This window comes from Scyliorhinus torazame, chromosome 25, assembly GCF_047496885.1.
Source record: "Scyliorhinus torazame isolate Kashiwa2021f chromosome 25, sScyTor2.1, whole genome shotgun sequence".
NCBI classification, from domain to species: Eukaryota; Metazoa; Chordata; class Chondrichthyes; order Carcharhiniformes; family Scyliorhinidae; genus Scyliorhinus; species Scyliorhinus torazame.
In genome coordinates this window covers 24314090-24335464 of record NC_092731.1, presented here as the reverse complement: position 1 = coordinate 24335464, position 21375 = coordinate 24314090, and the positions used below count along the sequence as shown (strand labels likewise).

The 21375-nt window shown below is 51.3% G+C and overlaps 1 protein-coding gene and 1 long non-coding RNA gene across 2 annotated transcripts in view; both read right to left on the bottom strand.

Moving 5' to 3' along the window:
* The window catches only part of LOC140402428 (calpain-2 catalytic subunit-like), a 282202-nt gene extending 275222 nt beyond the window's left edge, over positions 1 to 6980 (bottom strand). Inside the window, exons 1-2 of the mRNA XM_072490199.1 lie at positions 6598 to 6980; positions 4925 to 4994 (exon numbers count right to left, since the gene is read on the bottom strand). Of these exons, the coding sequence (XP_072346300.1) occupies positions 4925 to 4994; positions 6598 to 6894 (367 nt within the window). The 5' untranslated portion in view covers positions 6895 to 6980. The remainder of the gene's footprint in view (positions 1 to 4924; positions 4995 to 6597) is intronic.
* Positions 6981 to 7763: 783 nt separating this feature from the next.
* Positions 7764 to 21375, bottom strand: part of LOC140402427 (uncharacterized) — a 155558-nt gene continuing 141946 nt past the window's right edge. The window contains exons 4-5 of the long non-coding RNA XR_011938137.1: positions 17890 to 17948; positions 7764 to 15102 (exon numbers count right to left, since the gene is read on the bottom strand). This is a non-coding gene — a long non-coding RNA (uncharacterized lncRNA). The remainder of the gene's footprint in view (positions 15103 to 17889; positions 17949 to 21375) is intronic.

The following is a 21375-nucleotide window of genomic DNA, read 5'->3' as shown; positions in this document are numbered from 1 at the left end:
GGGGGGCGACAGCATGGTGGTGCAGCGGTTAGCACTGCTGCCTCACGGCGCCGAGGTCCCAGGTTCGATCCCGGCTCTGGGTAACTGTCTATGTGTAGTTTGCACATTCTCCCTGTGTTAGCACGGGTTTCGCCCCCACAACCCAAAGATGTGCAGGGTAGGTGGATTGGCCACGCTAAATTACCCTTAATTGGAAAAAAAAACCTGCTGGTGAGACAGGGTCAGAATCTCAGGGAAAGCCAGTCTTATTCAAGTGAGAATGCAAAGTGCTGGGCCATGGCCTTGAAAAGGTTTTTTTGCTTTATGGGATTTTGTTTTTGAATTGGAACAGTTAAGGGAGGATTCATTAAGTGTTATACATAGATTACTGAAGCTGAGGGGTGTCTTTATGTTTGTAATTTATAAAAATTCTTGGTGTTTTTATATATATATATATATATATATATCTGTTAACTAAGTTCTTAGAATAAAGCTTGCTTTGGTTAAAGTGTCTCGGAAGACTGTTGAATCACACCTCAAGTGAAGGCCCCTGTGCTCACCCTAGCCAAATTCAACAAAAGGTTATAGGACAGGTGGACTCCATAATACACTTTGGAGATTTTAAACCCTGGCCTATAACATTTGACTGAAGTATCCCTTACAGGACGAGCATTGGATTCAGATCCACACTCTACCCTGGCCAAACATTTTTCTAGCACATTTTGTTATCTTTCCGCTTACCTGATTTCTTTTATCGGTTGTTTAATCTTCACAAGTTATAAAAATAATTTTCTAAACCTGATGGTGGGGGCTCTTTCAGAGGGTCAGTGCAGACTCGATGGGCCGAATGGCCTCCTTTTGCACTGTAGGGATTCCATGGACTCTAGTGTCTTTTATCAATGCTCATCCTTTTACAGTTTCCTTTCGAAGGAACAAAAGACTTTACGGGATATTTATTTTTCAATCCTGTCAAACCTGAAGACAAGACTTGGAATGGCGATCACCTCATTCCCTCCAATGCCAGATTGTGTTTCTGATTTGACTGAAGTATTCCTTGCAGGATGAGCATTGTATTCAGATCCATATTCCACCCTGCCCAAATGTTTTTCTAGCACATTTTGTTTTTTTTCCATACAGCTGATTTATTTTACCAGTTGTATAATCTTCACAAGCTATAAAAATCTTTTTCGGGCACTGTTAATGGCTCCTCTGCCATTCTCGCCGGCTCGGTACTCCACAAGCCCGTAGTGGCAGCCCTGAAGGTGTGAGGACAGTGGAGGCAGCACTGGGGTTAGAGGGATGGTCAGCGTGGGCACCGATATGTGATAACCATCGATTCGCTCCGGATGGGGCTGGACGGGGGGGGGGTTCAGAGGTGGCAGCGGGCAGGGATTGAGAGACTTGGGGATCTCTTTATTGATGAGAGTTTCCCTAGCTTGGAGGAGCTGGAGGAGGAGTTTGAGTTGCCGCGGGGGGGGGGAATGGGTTCCAGTATCTGCAGGTGAGGGATTTTGCGGAGGCAGAGTTTGACCTTCCCGCACCTGCCACCCCAGGGGCTACAGGACAAGGTGGTGTCGAGAACAGGAGCTGGAGAGGGGAAGGCCTCGGAGATCTATAAGGAGCTGACGGATTGGGAGGGAGCCCCAATAGGGGAGGTGAAGAGAAAGTGGGACAAAGAGCTGGGTGGGGAGTTGGAGGCCGGGTTATGGGAGGAAGCCCTGAGGAGACTTAATGCATCCGCATTGTGCGCCAGGCTCAGCCTGATACAGTTTAAGGTGGTCCACAGGGCACGCATGACTGTGACCCGGATGAGCAGGTTCTTTGAGGAGATGGAGGATAGGTGTGGATGCTGTGCGGGTGTCCTGCGAACCATGCCCATATGTTTTGGGCATGCCCGAGGTTGAGGGGTTTCTGGCAGGGATTTGCTGAAGTCATATCAGAGGTCTTAAACATGAAGGTGATTCTGAGTCCAGAGGTGGCGATCTTCTGTGTGTCGGAAGACCCGGGAGCCCAGGGGACAAAAGAGGCCGATGTCCTGGCCTTTGCCTCCCTGGTGGACGGAGATGGATCTTACTAGGGTGGAGGGACTCGGAGCCCCCGAAGTCAGGGGTGTGGGTTAGCGACATGGCGGGCATTTCTCAGACTCAAAAAAAATTAAATTTGCCTTGAGGGGTTTGTTGCAGGGGTTTGCTCGGAGATGGCAGCTGTTCATCAACTTCTTCGAGAAAGGTTAAGCTGTCAGCAGAGGAGGGGGAGAAGGCGGGGGAAGGGGAGACATGGGAGAGACGAGTAAGGATAGGAGGACCAACGGAGGGGTGGTTGGGGAAGGTAACATTGTTTGCGTCAGCCATTTTTTTTGTTTTTATTGAAAGTTGAAAGTATCCCTTACAGGATGAGCATTGTATTCAGATCCATATTCCACCCTGTCCAAATGTTTTTCTAGCACATTTTGTTATCTTTCCACACAGCTGATTTATTTTTTCAGTTGTATAATCTTCACAAGCTATAAAAATCGTTTTCTAAACCTGATGGCGGGTGCTCTTTCAGAGAATTGGTGCAGACTCGATGGGCCGAATGGCCTCCTTCTGCGCTGTAGGGATGCCATGATAATAAATGCTGGCCTCGCTAAAAAAGAAGGCTTTTAGATTTGGCAAAAGACATTCCAGTTAACATTGCCTGACAAAGTACGAAAAGAAGAGGTAATTGCGGCGTTAGCTGAGAATTCAAAATTGGCACAGTCAGAATCATTGGAAATGGCAAGAATTCAATTACAGATCAAGCAGCTTGAACATGAAAACAATTAAAGCATCTTGAATTCGAAATGAGGGAGAAAGGAAGAATAGCCCCAGCAGAACAAAAAGCCAAGTCAGCATCCCTTGAATCAAATCTCTTGGAAGTGGTTCAATATTTAATAATAATGATCTTTATTGTCACAAGTAGGCTTCCATTGCAATGAAGTTACTATGAAAAGCCACTAGTTGCCACATTCCGGCGCCTGTTCGGGTACAGAGGGAGAATTCAGAATGTCCAAATTACTTAACAGTACGTCTTTCAGGGCTAGTGGGAGGAAACCGGAGCACCCGGAGGAAACCCACGCAGACGTGGGGAGAACGAGCAGACTCCGTACAGACAGTGACCCAGCCGGGTATTGAACCTGGGACCCTGGCGCTGTGAAGCCACAGTGCTGCCCACCTGACCTTACACATGGATTGTCAGTCGCAATGTAACTACGAAATATGTGACAGGTAATAAATAACATATATTTTTTTAAACAATCCTTTTTGTACCACTTGTGGAAGTCAGGGAACCTTTCACAGTTTTTGTGTGGGTTGACTGACAAAATCTTAACGCCTCAAATCTTTCGTTCCTCTGGGCGGGTGACCCAAAAGTGAAACTCCCTTCGCACTTTGATCCTGTACTTTGCTCCTCTCTCCTGTCCGCCTCCAACACTCCCTCTCACTCGTACTTGAGCCAAAAACAGAGCCGAAGGCTTAAGACCTTTGTCAAAGATCTTCCAGCTCACCAGTTTAAACCTCTGCTAGATCCTAAAAGGTTTAGACAAGAGGTGGAGGGTTGCGGCCAGTGAAGGAGGGAGCTCAAAAAACAACATAAGAAAATTACTTGGGAACGGCTGCACCTCCTCCTTTCCAAAATACATAGGGAGGTGCCAGTGTTGGTTGCAAAGCAAATTGAGGTGCCCTGATGTGGTGATAGGTGCTACAGAAATGCAGAACCACCTCCTTCCCGACACGCTGTCACTTGCAGTTGCTTGGTCTGAGGATAAATGTGCATTTGGGTGAAAGTTGAACATGGTAAGCTCCAAATCAGTTTCCGCATTATGCATTTTTTCAAATTTAAATAGAGCTCAGCAGATACTCAAAAGGGTAAATTTCAACTCGCAAATTTTTTACATGTTACTGAAACAAGAGATCGCCTACGTCCAGAATCCTGCATCGACAGCAATAATACCAAGAGAGCCAGACCAACTCTGCTGGTGTGATCTAGTAAATTAACATAGAACATGCAGTGCAGAAGGAGGTCATTCGGACCATCGAGTCTGCACTGACCCACATAAGCCCTTATTTCAACCCTAGCCCCATACCCCAATAACCCCTCCTAACCTTTTTGGACACTGAGGACAATTTAGCATGGCCAATACACCTAACCTGCACGGCTTTGGACTGTGGGAGGAAACCGGAGCACCCGGAGGAAACCCACGCAGACACGGGGAGAACGTGCAGACTCTGCACAGACAGTGACCCAGCGGAGAATCGAACCTGGGACCCTGGTGCTATGAAACCACAGTGCTAGCCACGTGTGCTACCGTGTCCTAACGACATGGAGTGTACTCATGAAATCCCAGGACAGGTACAGCACGGGGTTAGATACAAAGGAATGCTCCCTCCACACTGTCCCCATCAAACACTCCCAGGACATGTACAGCACAGGGTTAGATACAGAGCAAAGTTCCCTCTACACTGTCCCCATCAAACACTCCCAGGACAGGTACAGGATGGGGTTAGATACAGAGTAAAGCTCCCTCTCCACTGTCCTCATCAAACACTCCCAGGACAGGTACAGTACAGGGTTAGATACAGAGTAAAGCTCCCTCTCCACTGTCCTCATCAAACACTCCCAGGACAGGTACAGTACAGGGTTAGATACAGAGTAAAGCTCCCTTTCGCTGTATCTTAATGCGCTTTGGGCTAAACAAATTGTGTCCCTTATTGGGTGCAGTTTGCCATTCTAAATTTTGTCTCAGTTAACTGTTACGTGGTGATGGGAAGCCAGGGGACAATTCATAGACTCAGTGCTCTATTTGCAACGTGCTGGTCCACTCCCAGGGCGACTGGTTATGTGAGGACAGTATTGAATGATAAGAGTCACAGAGAGACATGTTTCTGTAAAGTGGACATGGGGGCCGCCAGCAGCCTGTGTCACTTACCCAGATTTCCCTGACAGATATCTGTCATGCTGATCGAATCCACAAAGAACTGAGGGTTTGTAAAGAGTTCCTGCAAACGAAACAGAGAAGCTCACTTTAACATTGTACGTTTCAACCTTTCTATGTCAGGGGCTAACTGATGAGTACGACAGATTGCCAAAGGCTTTCTCAAAGAATGACACTGTAATATCCCACATGGAACCAGCAGAGTGGGAAATGCTTGACTTCCCCTTTGTTTCTTGAATATGAGCTCCCCAGCTTGGGGCAGGTTGTCACAATGAGCCAGTGTATAAGGTCGGCCAATAAGGCACCGCCAAAGGGGAACCCGAATGGGATCTATCAGGCTGGGACTGTATATATCGTTGCATAAATAAAACTCTGTTCTTAGTTTACTCGATACAGACTCTTTGTGTCCTTATTAAAGACATATTCTCGTGTGTCCAGAAAATGTGCGTCCATTCTGGAGACCAGGCACACCCCAAGTACCGAAATATCCCCAGGATGCTCTCTGGCACATCCTGGATAACCTCTGTAAATACTGGCACACTCCCCGGGGACCCCCCTGTAAATACAGACACACTTCCCGGGGACCACACCCCACCCCACCCCCGTACATATTGACACACTCCCCGGGGACCCCTCCTGTAAATACAGACACACACTCCGCGGGACACTCTGTAAATACTGACACAGTCCCCGGGGACCCCGCCTGTAAATACAGCCACACCCCCCGGGGACCCCCTGTAAATACAGACACACACTCCGCGGGACACTCTGTAAATACTGACACAGTCCCCGGGGACTCCGCCTGTAAATACAGCCACACTCCCCGGGGACCCCCTGTAAATACGGACGCACTCCCCGGGGACCCCCCCCCCCCCCCCGTACATATTGACACTCTCCCCGGCGACTCCCTGTAAATACTGACACACTCACCGGGGACCCCCTGTAAATACTGACACACTCCCCGGGGACCCCCTCTAAATACTGACACACTCCCCGGGGACCCTCTGTAAATACTGACACACCCCGGGGACCCCCCCTGTAAATACTGACACAATCCCCCGGGTACCCCCTGTAAATACAGACACTCCCCGGGGACCCCCTGTAAATACTGACACACTCCCCGGGGACCCCTGTAAATACTGACACACTCCCCGGGGACCCCCTGTAAATACTGACACTCTCCCCGGGGACCCTCTGTAAATACTGACACTCTCCCCGGGGACCCCCTGTAAATACTGACACTCTCCCCGGGGACCCTCTGTAAATACTGACACTCTCCCCGGGAACCCCCTGTAAATACTGACTCACTCTCCGGGGACCCCCTGTAAATACTGACACTCTCCCCGGGGACCCTCTGTAAATACTGACACACTCCCCAGGGACCCCCTGTAAATACTGACACACATTTGATGTTATAATAGATTCTGAATCAAACAGGGGAGGAACCAGTTGCCCGATCGCGCAGAGAGCAACTTTTCAATTGGAATAAGTTTCACAGTTCTGGTCCCGTCCAGATTTGACCCCTCTGATCCCAGATTTGACCCCTCTGATCCCAGATTTAACCCCTCTGATCCCAGATTTGACCCCTCTGGTACCAGATTTGACCCCTCTGATCCCAGATTTAACCCCTCTGATCCCAGATTTGACCCCTCTGGTTCCAGACTTACACTTGCTCGGATCCACTCGATCCCTGGTTTATTTAGGGGTCCCAGAGCCTCCTCTCCAGCCGGGAATTTCCGATCCCGGAAAAGTTTCTGATCCCGGTATAACCGATTCCGGATTCTCTCATAATTCTGCTGCTGGAAATGCACCGGATTCTCCCGGCTCCCGGCTCCCCTCCCTGGGGGAGAGGGCTGGATGTTCCCCGGGGTATAGGGCTGGATGTTCCCCGGGGTAGAGGGCTCCCAGTCCCCCGGGGAAGACGGCTCCATGTCCTCCGAGAAGTTCGAGTCAGTGTTGCCCATGTTGCTGCTGCTAACTCCGCGTCTGATCGCTGTTCTCCCGGCTCTGCTTCATATAACCTGGCTCCAGCTCAGTAACACCTACCTGTCTGGTGCCACCCCTCTCACTCTCTTCCTCCCTCTCTCTCTCTCTTCGGGTTCTCTTCCCCTTTCCGTTTCTCTCCTCTCCATTTCTCTTTCCCTCCCTCACTCCCTCCCTTCCCGTGTTCCTGAGTGACCTTCCATTCTGTCCCTTCCTCTATCTCACATTGACCCTCTCATTCCCACTTCCTCTCCCCTGGAATCCCTTCCCCTCTCATTCCTGCCCTCTCTCATACCCTCTCTCATTCCCACTCTCACTCCCTCCCTCTCTCAAACCCTCCCTCTCTCATTCCCACTCCATCCCTTTCATCTCCTCCCTCATTCCCTCTCCCATTCGCTCCCCTTTCTCATTCCTTTCCTTTCTCTCACCCCCTCCGTCTCTCTCATCCCTTCCCTCCCTCTGATCCTCTCCCGCTCATTCCCTCTCTCCCATCCCCTCCCTCCCTCATCCCCGCCGTCTCTCATCTCTTCCCTCTCCCCTCCCTCCCTCATCCCCGCCGTCTCTCATCTCTTCCCTCTCCCCTCCCTCCCTCTCTCTGGTCCCCTGTCTGTCAATCCATCCCTCTTTCCTTCCCTCCCTCCCTCCCCCACTCTATCCACCCCCCCCCCCCCCCTCCCTCTCTCTGGTCCCCTGTCTGTCAATCCATCCCTCTTTCCTTCCCTCCCTCCCTCCCCCACTCTATCCACCCCCCCCCTCCCTCCCACCCCACTCTCCCCTTCCCTGTGCCCTGTGTTGCTGGCAGTGAACACCCTGTCATGTATGTACAAGTGAGTCACACACACGCAGCCTGTTGAGGAAAACCTCATTTATTGCACTGATTCCGAAGCAGGTACAACTTTCCTTTACAAATTCCGACTTCCCAATAATTCACGGAGCAGCAGAGCACAGGGCCTTGGACTGGCCAGGGACACCTCCCCCTGACTGAATTTGGAATAATGGACGCACCTTCCTCCTTTACCACCTCCTCCCCTGAAGGTGCTGAAGATTAACATGGCAGAGCTGTCTCCATGCTCTGGGAGAGGGCCACACAGGGTTCCCATTGGTTCAATACCTTCAGGGTTAAAGAAACCTCCCTCTCAGCCATGTGAGATATTGTTAATCACATATTGATTCAGAATCAAGTGTCTTTTAAATGGAAAAAAAATGGTGCTGTCACAGCGGCTATCATAATCACAGGACATCCCATTGTATTGTGTAAAGTGTAGCCACTTTCCAGAGGCGGGTTAGGGTGGAGTTGTTTTCCTTAGAGCAGAGAAGGCTGAAGGGGGATCTGATTGAGGTGGACAAAATTATAAAGGACATAGATAGGGTGGATAGGGAGGAACTTTTCCCTTTAGTAGCGGGGTCAATAACTGGGGGGCATGGAATTCAGGCAATTATGGAATTAAGGGAAGTTCAGGGGGGAATCGAGGGGAAACCTTTTCACTCCGAGGGAGGTGGGAATCTGGAACTCGCTGCCTGAAAGGGTGGTGGAGGCGGGAACCCTCTCAAAGTTTGAGAAGCATTTAGACAAGCAGTCGAAACGCCCCAGCACACAAGGCTGCGGACCAAGTGCTGGAAAATGTGATGAGAGTAGATAGGTGCTTGAAGGCCGGCACAGACAGGATGGGCTGAAGGGCCTCTTTGGTTAAAATCTCCATGATTCTAAACAGTAACCATATCGCACAAAGCAAGTCCCTACTCGTGACAACATGACAACCTGTCGTTGGCAGAAGTGGATTCAAACCTTTGGCCATCTGGTAAAGAGGTTTGCACATTAGTAAGCAAGTCATGGCGACAAATAGGCCACGGTTGAGATTCAGTGCAAGTGACAGTGCGTGTGCCTGATGTCAGTGCCCCCCCCCCCCCCCACCCCCGGTCCCGTCGGCTTGGGAAGTAATTAGCTCAGTGTGATCCAAGGCAGTTCAATCCCATTCTGTACCCATCTCTGCCTGTGGTGACATTTTCAATTCTCTCTTATTTTAGATTCGAGACTTGGCTTAAAACCCTGGCCACAATGACATGCTTCTAACCTTCCGAATGATGCTTGCAGTGTGTCCGAAGGGCAAAAATATCCGTGGATGCTGGACATCCGAAAACGGAAGTTGGAAAGTTCTAGAAATGGCGGCTGGGGGGGTTTTCCAGCCCGACGGGCGAAATTCCCGCCCGGAGCCATCGGGCCTCTGGCTGGTCCGTCTAATTTTCCGTCCCGCCCCCGACAATTGCCACCCATGGACGGGACCGGAAAGATTCCGGCCCGACCTCTCATCAGAGGTGATGGGGAGGTCAAGAGGTGTGGCGGTCTTTGAGGAAGAAGGGATCGGGGGAAAGGAGAATAAAAGCGGAATACTGCCGAAGCCGGAGGAACAGAAGATGCTGGATAGGCCAACAGGTTTGGCAGCCTCTGTAAGGGAGAGAAAAGCCGAGGTAACGGGCGGGATCATCCGGTCCCCCAGCCGCCTGTGCCACTCGCTGGCGGTGGGATTCTCTCTTCACGCCACTCGTCAAAACTGAAGAACAAGTGGCAGTTGGCCCATTGGGGGAGGGGAAGGGAGGGTTTTTCGTGTTGGGTTATAAAGAAATGTTTGGGGTATAAATAAAAGGTAAAAGATGGAGGAGAAAGGCCACACAGTCTGCAGTTGTCGAACTCAATGTTGGGTCCTGAGAGCTGTAATGCGCACAGCCAGATGACGAGGTGCTGCTCCTCCAGTTTGCATTGAAGCACTGCAGCAGGCCGAGGATGGGCACGTGGGCGTGAGGGCGAGGTGCTGAGTTAAAATGGCAAGCGGCAGGAAGTTTGGGGTCATGCGTGCAGGCTGAGTGAAGGTGCTCCGCAAAGCGGTCACCCCGTCTGCATTTAGTCTCCCCAGGGTAGAGGAGACCTTTTGCGGAGAAGGAGATGGCCTCTAATATGGCAGACGACAGGTGGGGTGAAGCACACAAAAGATAGTTCTGCCTGCCAATGAGAATGGGACAATAGAAACAAAGAAAAGATGCCCGTCGGACCTTGAAACTGAGAATTCTCCAGACCCCTCCCCCCTCGCCAGATGATCCCGCCAACGGGAGGGGCGAAGTATTCCGCCCCCCAGTGTTTGTTATGTGCACTGCAGCAGACCGAGGAGAGAGAGGTCAGGGTGGTGAGCAAGATGGAGAATTAAAATGACAGAACTCCAGAAGTTCGGGGAGTCACGCAGACTGAACCGCATTACAAGAAGTAAGCGCAAATATACTAAACTGAAGGAGGTACATGTAAATTAGAGTATATATATATTAGGGGTTTAGGTGTTTTAGTAAGCTCAGAGAAGGAGGCAAAAGAGGGGGCGGTGTGGCGCTGCTGGTCAAGAGCAGTATTATGGTGGCTGAGAGGATGCTAGATGGGGACTCATCTTCCGAGGTAGTATGGGCTGAGGTTAGAAACATGAAAGGAGAGGTCACCCTGTTGGGAGTCTTCTATAGGCCTCCAAATAGTTCTAGGGATATAGAGGAAAGGATGGCGAGGATGATCCTGGATAAGAGCGAAAGTAACAGGGTAGTTATTATGGGAGACTTTAACTTTCCAAATATTGACTGGAAAAGATATAGTTCGAGTACAATAGATGGGTCGTTTTTTGTACAGTGTGTGCAGGAGGGTTTCCTGACACAGTTTGTTGACAGGCCAACAAGAGGCGAGGCCACGTTGGATTTGGTTTTGGGTAATGAACCAGGCCAGGTGTTGGATTTGGAGGTAGGAGAGCACTTTGGGGACAGTGACCACAATTCGGTGACGTTTACGTTAATGATGGAAAGGGATAAGTATACACCGCAGGGCAAGAGTTATAGCTGGAGGAAGGGCAATTATGATGCCATTAGACGTGACTTGGGGGGGATAAGGTGGAGAAGTAGGCTGCAAGTGTTGGGCACACTGGATAAGTGGAACTTGTTCAAGGATCAGCTACTGCGTGTTCTTGATAAGTATGTACCGGTCAGACAGGGAGGAAGGCGTCGAGCGAGGGAACAGTGGTTTACCAAAGTAGTGGAATCTCATGTTAAGAGGAAGAAGGAGGCCTATGTGAAGATGAGGTGTGAAGTTTCAGTTGGGGCGATGGATAGTTACAAGGTAGCGAGGAAGGATCTAAAGAGAGAGCTAAGACGAGCAAGGAGGGGACATGAGAAGTATTTGGCAGGAAGGATCAAGGAAAACCCAAAAGCTTTCTATAGGTATGTCAGGAATAAGCGAATGACTAGGGAAAGAGTAGGACCAGTCAAGGACAGGGATGGGAAGTTGTGTGTGGAGTCTGAAGAGATAGGCAAGATACTAAATGAATATTTTTCGTCAGTATTCACTCAGGAAAAAGATAATGTTGTGGAGGAGAATGCTGAGCCCCAGGCTAATAGATTAGATGGCATTGAGGTACGTAGGGAAGAGGTGCTGGCAATTCTGGACAGGCTGAAAATAGATAAGTCCCCGGGACCTGATGGGATTTATCCTAGGATTCTCTGGGAGGCCAGGGAAGAGATTGCTGGACCTTTGGCTTTGATTTTTATGTCATCATTGGCTACAGGAATAGTGCCAGAGGACTGGAGGATAGCAAATGTGGTCCCTTTGTTCAAAAAGGGGAGCAGAGACAACCCCGGCAACTATAGACCGGTGAGCCTCACGTCTGTAGTGGGTAAAGTCTTGGAGGGGATTATAAGAGACAAGATTTATAATCATCTAGATAGGAATAATATGATCAGGGATAGTCAGCATGGCTTTGTGAAGGGTAGGTCATGCCTCACAAACCTTATCGAGTTCTTTGAAAAGGTGACTGAACAGGTAGACGAGGGTAGAGCAGTTGATGTGGTGTATATGGATTTCAGCAAAGCGTTTGATAAGGTTCCCCACGGTAGGCTATTGCAGAAAATACGGAGGCTGGGGATTGAGGGTGATTTAGAGATGTGGATCAGAAATTGGCTAGCTGAAAGAAGACAGAGGGTGGTGATTGATGGGAAATGTTCAGAATGGAGTTCAGTCACAAGTGGAGTACCACAAGGATCTGTTCTGGGGCCGTTGCTGTTTGTCATTTTTATCAATGACCTAGAGGAAGGCGCAGAAGGGTGGGTGAGTAAATTTGCAGACGATACTAAAGTCGGTGGTGTTGTCGATAGTGTGGAAGGATGTAGCAGGTTACAGAGGGATATAGGTAAGCTGCAGAGCTGGGCTGAGAGGTGGCAAATGGAGTTTAATGTAGAGAAGTGTGAGGTGATTCACTTTGGAAGGAATAACAGGAATGCGGAATATTTGGCTAATGGTAAAGTTCTTGAAAGTGTGGATGAGCAGAGGGATCTAGGTGTCCATGTACATAGATCCCTGAAAGTTGCCACCCAGGTTGATAGGGTTGTGAAGAAGGCCTATGGAGTGTTGGCCTTTATTGGTAGAGGGATTGAGTTCCGGAGTCAGGTCATGTTGCAGCTGTACAGAACTCTGGTACGGCCGCATTTGGAGTATTGCGTACAGTTCTGGTCACCGCATTATAGGAAGGACGTGGAGGCTTTGGAGCGGGTGCAGAGGAGATTTACCAGGATGTTGCCTGGTATGGAGGGAAAATCTTATGAGGAAAGGCTGATGGACTTGAGGTTATTTTCGTTGGAGAGAAGAAGGTTAAGAGGAGACTTAATAGATGCATACAAAATGATCAGGGGGTTGGATAGGGTGGACAGTGAGATCCTTCTCCTGCGGATGGAAATGGCTGGCACGAGGGGATATAGCTTTAAACTGAGGAGTAATAGATATAGGACAGAGGTCATGGACATGGCCCCCTCACCCTACAGCTCCATCCTGTACTCTAAACCCCTTCTGTCTAAAACCTCCCCCCACCCAATTCTCTGCCCTAGAGGGTTGCGGATGTCTAAAGGTTCTTTACGCAAAGAGTGGCGAGGCCGTGGAATGACCTACCTGCAACAGTAGTGAACTCGCCAACATTGAGGGCATTTAAAAGTTTATTGGATAAACATATGGATGATAATGGCATAGTGTAGGTTAGATGGCTTTTGTTTCGGTGCAACATCGTGGGCCGAAGGGCCTGTACTGCGCTGTATTTTTCTACGTTCTATGTTCTATATTAATTTATCTTAACTGAATTTACGTGTATTGACGAGGGTATGCAGGTGTAATTAATTCCTGCTTTTCCAATCAGACATTCTTTTCTAACTGTTGTATTCCTGTTAGATGTTTCTGTGTCCTCACTTATAATAGATATTTCCCATGTAAACCTGTCACGCTGGGTGCGACTTTCAACTTTGGGTGGCAGTGTGACACAGACTGTCGTGATTGGCGAGCGCCTGTAATACACCTGGCTAACTATTCCACTGCGGTGTCAGGGTGTATAACGGGCAATCCGCCCACCAATGTTTGCTTTGTGCTCCTGCCCAAAGTTGAATTTCACCCCCCCAACTATAATCTTACCTCCTGCCAGAGCTGCAGCACTTCCATTGGTGGCAGGCTGTAATTGCAGTGTGACATGTTTACATAACCTTATAAACACGGCCACAGAAATTTACACTAGAAAGTTAACGGGAATTGTACGCAGATATAGCAATTTAATATATTCTATATTTTGTTTCATGCAAAGAGGGCACACTATTAAACCTATGTTTTGCCCTAACCTTTTAAAATTTTTTAACATTTTTTTTTTTTAAATTTAGAGTACCCAATTCGTTTCTTTTCCAATTAAGAGCAATTTAGCGTGGCCAATCCATTTACTCTGCAGACCTTTGGGTTGTGGGGGTGAGACCCACGCAGACACGGGGAGAACATGCAAACTCCACACAGACAGTGGCCCGGGGCCGGGATTGAACCCGGGTCCTCAGGCACGTGAGGCAGAGGTGCTAATCGCTGCGCCTCCGTGCTGTCCTTTTGCCCACACCTTAACCTCATGGGGAGAAGGTGCAAACTCCACACAGTCACCCGAGACCGGAATCGAACCCGGGCCGCTGGCGCTGTGAGGCAGCAGTGCTAACCACTGTGCCACCGTGCTGCCAAAACCCACTACCCTATACCTCCCACCTTGTACCCTAAACCCCCTACCCTATAACTCCCAGCCTGTACCCAAAACCTGCTCCATCTCCCAATCCCCTGTGCCTAACACCCCCTCTGCCCACCCTACAATTCCCACCCTGTACCCCAACCCCCTCACCCTACAGCTCCATCCTGTACTCTAAACCCCCTTCTGTCTAAAACCTCCCCCCACCCAATTCTCTGCCCTAGAGGGTTGCGGATGTCTAAAGGTCTCTCGGGGAAATCGCAGGGACCCGGGGAGCAGGTGGGAAAGCTGAGTAAAGGATCAGCCATGATGGAACTAAATGGTGGAGCAGGCGCGAGGGGCCCACACTCTACCCCTGCTCCTATTTCTGACGTTCGGATGGACAACTCCCACCCTGTAGCTTGCTAATATTAACTGTTAGTATGTAACGGAGGAATAACGCAGCAGCTTGTCTTTTACCTTCAGCAAGTTTATTCTACATCCAACTGCGCAAAGGTACAAACTCCATATAATTACTACCCCAGCAACCCTTCCAGCTGTGTTCATTTATACTCTTTCAGAGGTTGAGCCAACAACCATCATCTGTCTTTAATAAGATGCGTAGCTTAACAATGCAATTGCCGAAGTGTGAACTTGCTGGTATAATGACACATTGACATAGCTGTCCTCCATTCTATAGCTCCCACTCTACACTCTAAATCCCTCCCCCATTCAACCACTCCTGCCACCCACCCACCCTTACAATTCCCACCCTGATACCTTTGCTAGGCTCAGCCCTCAGTCTAAATACTGACTTTAGTTCCTACCAAGCGGCACTAGTCAATCTCCCCGGGGGTGACATGAGGTACAGATGTTATGGAGAGCCCGGCTCAGTTACTGTGGGTATCGGGGGATGTCCCGGATTCAAGGATAACGTCACTGGAAGGGGGTAGTCCTCGGCACATGGCGCAAAATCAACATGGGCACAAGTTGCCTTTCAAAGGGCTGCGCGTCGAGTCCCTGTGCTCTGATTGGGTGATGTAAGACTTTCATTTATAAATGCGAATTGCATGGTCGGATCCAGGAGTTTGTTCTGTGCTCCAGGCCCAGAGCTGGATCTTCTCCGGTTATTCGGCTTTAGGTTTTGATCCCGGGAGCTTCGCCTGGATTCTGCAACGAGAAGAGACGCATGGATTGAAGAGAGACGGAGGTTGTTGCTGGGGGGAGGGGTTCATTGCCGGAGAGCGCGTGGGTCAGGACTGGCTGGGCACACGTCTGGGTCAGTGGCAGAGCCGTCAGTGGGGGTAATGGTCAGCGGAGGCGGGGTCAGTGATGGGGAGGGTTCACTGCAGGAGGGGGCTCTGTGTTGGGGGAGGAAGTAGGCATTTGGGAAGGGGTCTGTCAGTAGGGAATCAGTGGGGGAAACCTCGCTGGGGGAGGGGCTAACAGGGAGAGGTCAGTGGACAAGGGGTCAGTAAGGGAGAGGGGGCGGCGGGGAGCATGTCATTGAGGGAGGGGGTCCGTCGGGACGAGCTCACTCGCGGAGAGGTCAGGGGAGAGTGGGGAATGACATGTGGGGGAAATGTCACTGGGGGAGGGGTTAGTGGGCAGGGGCGACTGGGGTTGAGGTCGCTGGGGGAGGGGTCAGTGGACAGGGGCGAGTGGTGTCGGGGTCATTGGGGGAGGGGTCAGTGGACAGGGGCTAGTGGGGTCGAGGTCGCTGGGGGAGGGGTTAGTGGGCAGGGGCTAGTGGGGTCGAGGTCGCTGGGGGAAGGGTCAGTGGACAGGGGCGACTGGGAGTCAAGGTCACTGGGGGAGGGGGTCAGTGCACATGGGCAAGTGGGGTCGAGGTCACTGGGGGAGGGGTCAGTGGACAGGGGCTAGTGGGGTCGAGGTCACTGGGGGAGGGGTTAGTGGGCGGGGCGACTGGGGTTGAGGTCGCTGGGGGAGGGGTCAGTGGACAGGGGCGACTGGGGTCAAGGTCACTGGGGGAGGGGTCAGTGGACGGGGGAGTGGGGTTGTCACTGGGGGAGGTGTTAGTGGACAGGGGGAATGGGAAATGGCAAGTGGGGTAAAGTCACTGGGGGAGGGGGTCAGTGGACAGGGGCGACTGGGGTTGAGGTCGCTGGGGGAGGGGGTCAGTGGACAGGGGCGACTGGGGTTGAGGTCGCTGGGGGAGGGGGTCAGTGGACAGGGGGGAGTGGGGTAAAGGTTACCGGGGGAGGGGTCAGTGGACGGGTGTGTGGGGAATGACGAGAGAGGTCAGGGTCACTGGGGGAGGGGTCAGCAGGCAGGGGGGAGTGGGGAATGGCGAGTGGGATCGGGGTCACTGGGGGAGGGGTCAGTGGACGGGGGGGGGTCGGATTCACTGGGGGAGGGGGGAGTGGCAGAGGTGAGTGGGGTCGGGGTCACTGGGGGAGGGGTCAGTGGACAGGGGGGTCGTAGTCACTGGGGGAGGGGGGAGTGGACAGGGGGGGTCGGGGTCACTGGGGGAGGGGGGAGTGGACAGGGAGGAGTGGGGAATAGCGGGTGGGGGAGGAGTCAGTGGGCAGAGGCAAGTGAGGTCGAGATCACTGGGGAGGGGTCAGTGGACAGGGGGAGTGGGCAATGGTGAGAGGGGTCGGGGTCACTGGGGAGGGGTCAGTGGACAGGGGGAGTGGGGAATGGTGAGAGGGGTCGGGGTCACTGGGGAGGGGTCAGTGGACAGGGGGAGTGGGGAATGGTGAGAGGGGTCGGGGTCACTGGGGAGGGGTCAGTGGACAGGGGGAGTGGGGAATGGTGAGAGGGGTCGGGGTCACTGGGGAGGGGTCAGTGGACAGGGGGAGTGGGGAATGGTGAGAGGGGTCGGGGTCACTGGGGAGGGGTCAGTGGACAGGGGGAATGGGGAATGGTGAGAGGGGTAGAGGCCACAGGGAGGTCAGTGGGGCAGAGGCCACTGGGGAAAGGTCAATAGGAGTGGTCAGTAGACAACAGGTCAGTCGAGGAGAGAGGGCGGTGGGGAGCATGTCATTGTGGGAGGGGTCAACCGGTGCGGTATGGTCTGTGGGGAGAGGTCACTGGGGGTATGGGTCTGTGGGGAGAGGTCACTGGGGGTATGGGTCTGTGGGCAGAGGTCACTGGGGGTATGGGTCCGTGGGGAGAGGTCACTGGGGGTATGGGTCTGTGGGCAGAGGTCACTAGTGGTATGGGTCTGTGGGGAGAGGTCACTGGGGGTATGGGTCTGTGGGGAGAGGTCGCTGGGGGTATGGGTCTGTGGGCAGAGGTCACTGGGGGTATGGGTCTGTGGGGAGAGGTCACTGGGGGTATGGGTCTGTGGGGAGAGGTCACTGGGGGTATGGGTCTGTGGGCAGAGGTCACTGGGGGTATGGGTCTGTGGGGAGAGGTCACTGGGGGTATGGGTCTGTGGGGAGAGGTCACTCTGGGAACAGCTGCCCAAACACTCTTTCACACACTCCCGTCACTCACAGCCCCCATACAGACAACTAAACCACCCGATATACATTCACACTCGCATATACTAAATCTGTGCATTTCAGGGTAAAACCTCAAGGTTATAGTTTACCTCTGATTTTAATGTGAGTTTCCACTATGACCCCATTTGCAGATATTACAGTCATACAATTCCAACAGTGCAGAATGAGCTCCCAAACAGCTTCCTACCTAGGCCCTCATCCCCCACCCTATCCCTGTAACCCCCCCCCCCCCCCCCGCTAACCTGCTGGACTGTGGGAGGAAACCCACGCAGATGGGGAGAAAGTGCAAACTCCACACAGACAGACACCCGAGGCTGGAATTGAATCCGGGATCTTGGTGCTGGGAGGAGGAAGTGCTCATCACCGTGCTGCCCTGCAGCGATATTCCCACAGGAATCTGACTTGGATTGAGGAAACAGAACCAAGTGCTTATCCGAGGCCTCCCCTTATTTGATATTAGCCAAAGCCAATAAGAGAAACGTACTTAGCACTGAAGTCCTTGATGTGACCTCTCACCAGCCCCAGGTACTGGTTGATGTGAACCTGCAGAGAAATGGGAGATTTCAATGAAGTTAATCAGGTAGATCACAAATTCCTCATATTCACAGTGGGAGCTCTTTATCCAGACAATGCAGCATGAAACAGTGCAGCGCACACACTGACACACACACACTGACACACACACACACTGACACACACACACTGACACACACACACACTGACACACACACACACTGACACACACACACACTGACACACACACTGACACACACACACACTGACACACACACACTGACACACACACTGACACACACACACAGACACACACACACACACACACTGACACACACACACTGACACACACACACACACTGACACACACACACACACACTGACATACACACACACTGACACACACACACACTAACACACACACACTGACACACACACACACTGACACACACACACACACTGACACACACACACTGACACACACACACACTGACACACACACACACTGACACACACACACTGACACACACACACACACTGACACACACACACTGACACACACACACACACACTGACACACACACACTGACACACACACACACTGACACACACACACTGACACACACACACACTGACACACACACACACTGACACACACACACACACACTGACACACACACACTGACACACACACACACACACTGACACACACACACACTGACACACACACACACACACACACACACACTGACACACACACACACACACACTGACACACACACTGACACACACACACACTGACACACACACACACTGACACACACACACTGACACACACACACTGACACACACACTGACACACACACTGACACACACACACTGACACACACACTGACACACACACACACTGACACACACACACTGACACACACACACACTGACACACACACACTGACACACACTGACACACACACACTGACACACACACACACTGACACACACACACACACTGACACACACACACACACTGACACACACACACTGACACACACACACACACTGACACACACACACACACTGACACACACACACTGACACACACACAAACACACACACTGACACACACACTGACACACACACTGACACACACACACACTGACACACACACACACACTGACACACACAAACTGACACACACACACACTGACACACACACACTGACACACACACACACTGACACACACACACACTGACACACACACTGACACACACACACTGACACACACACACACTGACACACACACACACACTGACACACACACACTGACACACACACACACACTGACACACACACACACTGACACACACACACACACACACTGACACACACACACTGACACACACACACACACTGACACACACACTGACACACACACTGACACACACACACACACTGACACACACACACACACTGACACACACACACACTGACACACACACACACACACACACACTGACACACACACTGACACACACACACACACACACACTGACACACACACTGACACACACACACTGACACACACACACACACTGACACACACACACACTGACACACACACTGACACACACACACTGACACACACACACTGACACACACAGACACTGACACACACACACACTGACACACACACTGACACACACACAGACACACACTGACACTGACACACACACTGACACACACACACACACTGACACACACACACACTGACACACACATACTGACACACACACACACACTGGCACACAGACACACACACTGACACACACACACTGACACACACACACACACACTGACACACACACACACACACACTGACACACACACACTGACTCACACACACACACTGACACACACACACACTGACACACACACACACTGACACACACACGCACACACTGACACACACACACTGACACACACAGACACACACACACTGACACACACACACAGTGACACACACACGCTGACACACACACACACTGACACACACACGCACACACTGACACACAAACACATTCACACACACACACTGACGCACACACACTGACGCACACACACATTGACACACACACATTGACACACACACACACTGACACACACACACACACTGACACACACACTGACACACACACACACTGACACACACACACACTAACACACACACACACTGACACACACACACTGACACACACACACACACACACACTGACACACACACACTGACACACACACACACACTGACACACACACACACACTGACACACACACTGACACACACACTGACACACACACACACTGACACACACACACTGACACACACACACTGACACACACACTGACACACACACACTGACAAACGCACACACTGACACACACACACACACTGACACACACACACTGACACACACACACACACTGACACACACACACACTGACACACACACACACACACACACTGACACACACACACTGACACACACACACACTGACACACACACTGACACACACACACACTGACACACACACACACACTGACACACACACACTGACACACACACACACACACACACTGACACACACACACACTGACACACACACACACACTGACACACACACACTGACACACACACACACACACACACACACTGACACACACACTGACACACACACACACACTGACACACACACACACACTGACACACACACACACACACTGACACACACTGACACACACACACTGACACACACACACTGACACACACACACACACACTGACACACACACACACTGACACACACACTGACACACACACACTGACACACACACACACTGACACACACACACTGACACACACACACACACACTGACACACACTGACACACACACACTGACACACACACACACACTGACACACACACACACTGACACACACACTGACACACACACACTGACACACACACACACTGACACACACACACAGACACACACTGACACACACACTGACACTGACACACACACTGACACACAAACACACACTGACACACACACACTGACACACACACACACACTGACACACACACACTGACACACACACACACTGACACACACACACTGACACACACACTGACACACACACTGACACACACGCACTGACACACACACACACACTGACACACACACACTGACACACACACACACACACACACACACACTGACACACACACACTGACACACACACACACACACTGACACACACACACACTGACACACACACACACACACTGACACACACACACACTGGCACACACACACACACACACTGACACACACACACTGACACACACACACACACACTGACACACACACACACTGACACACACACACTGACACACA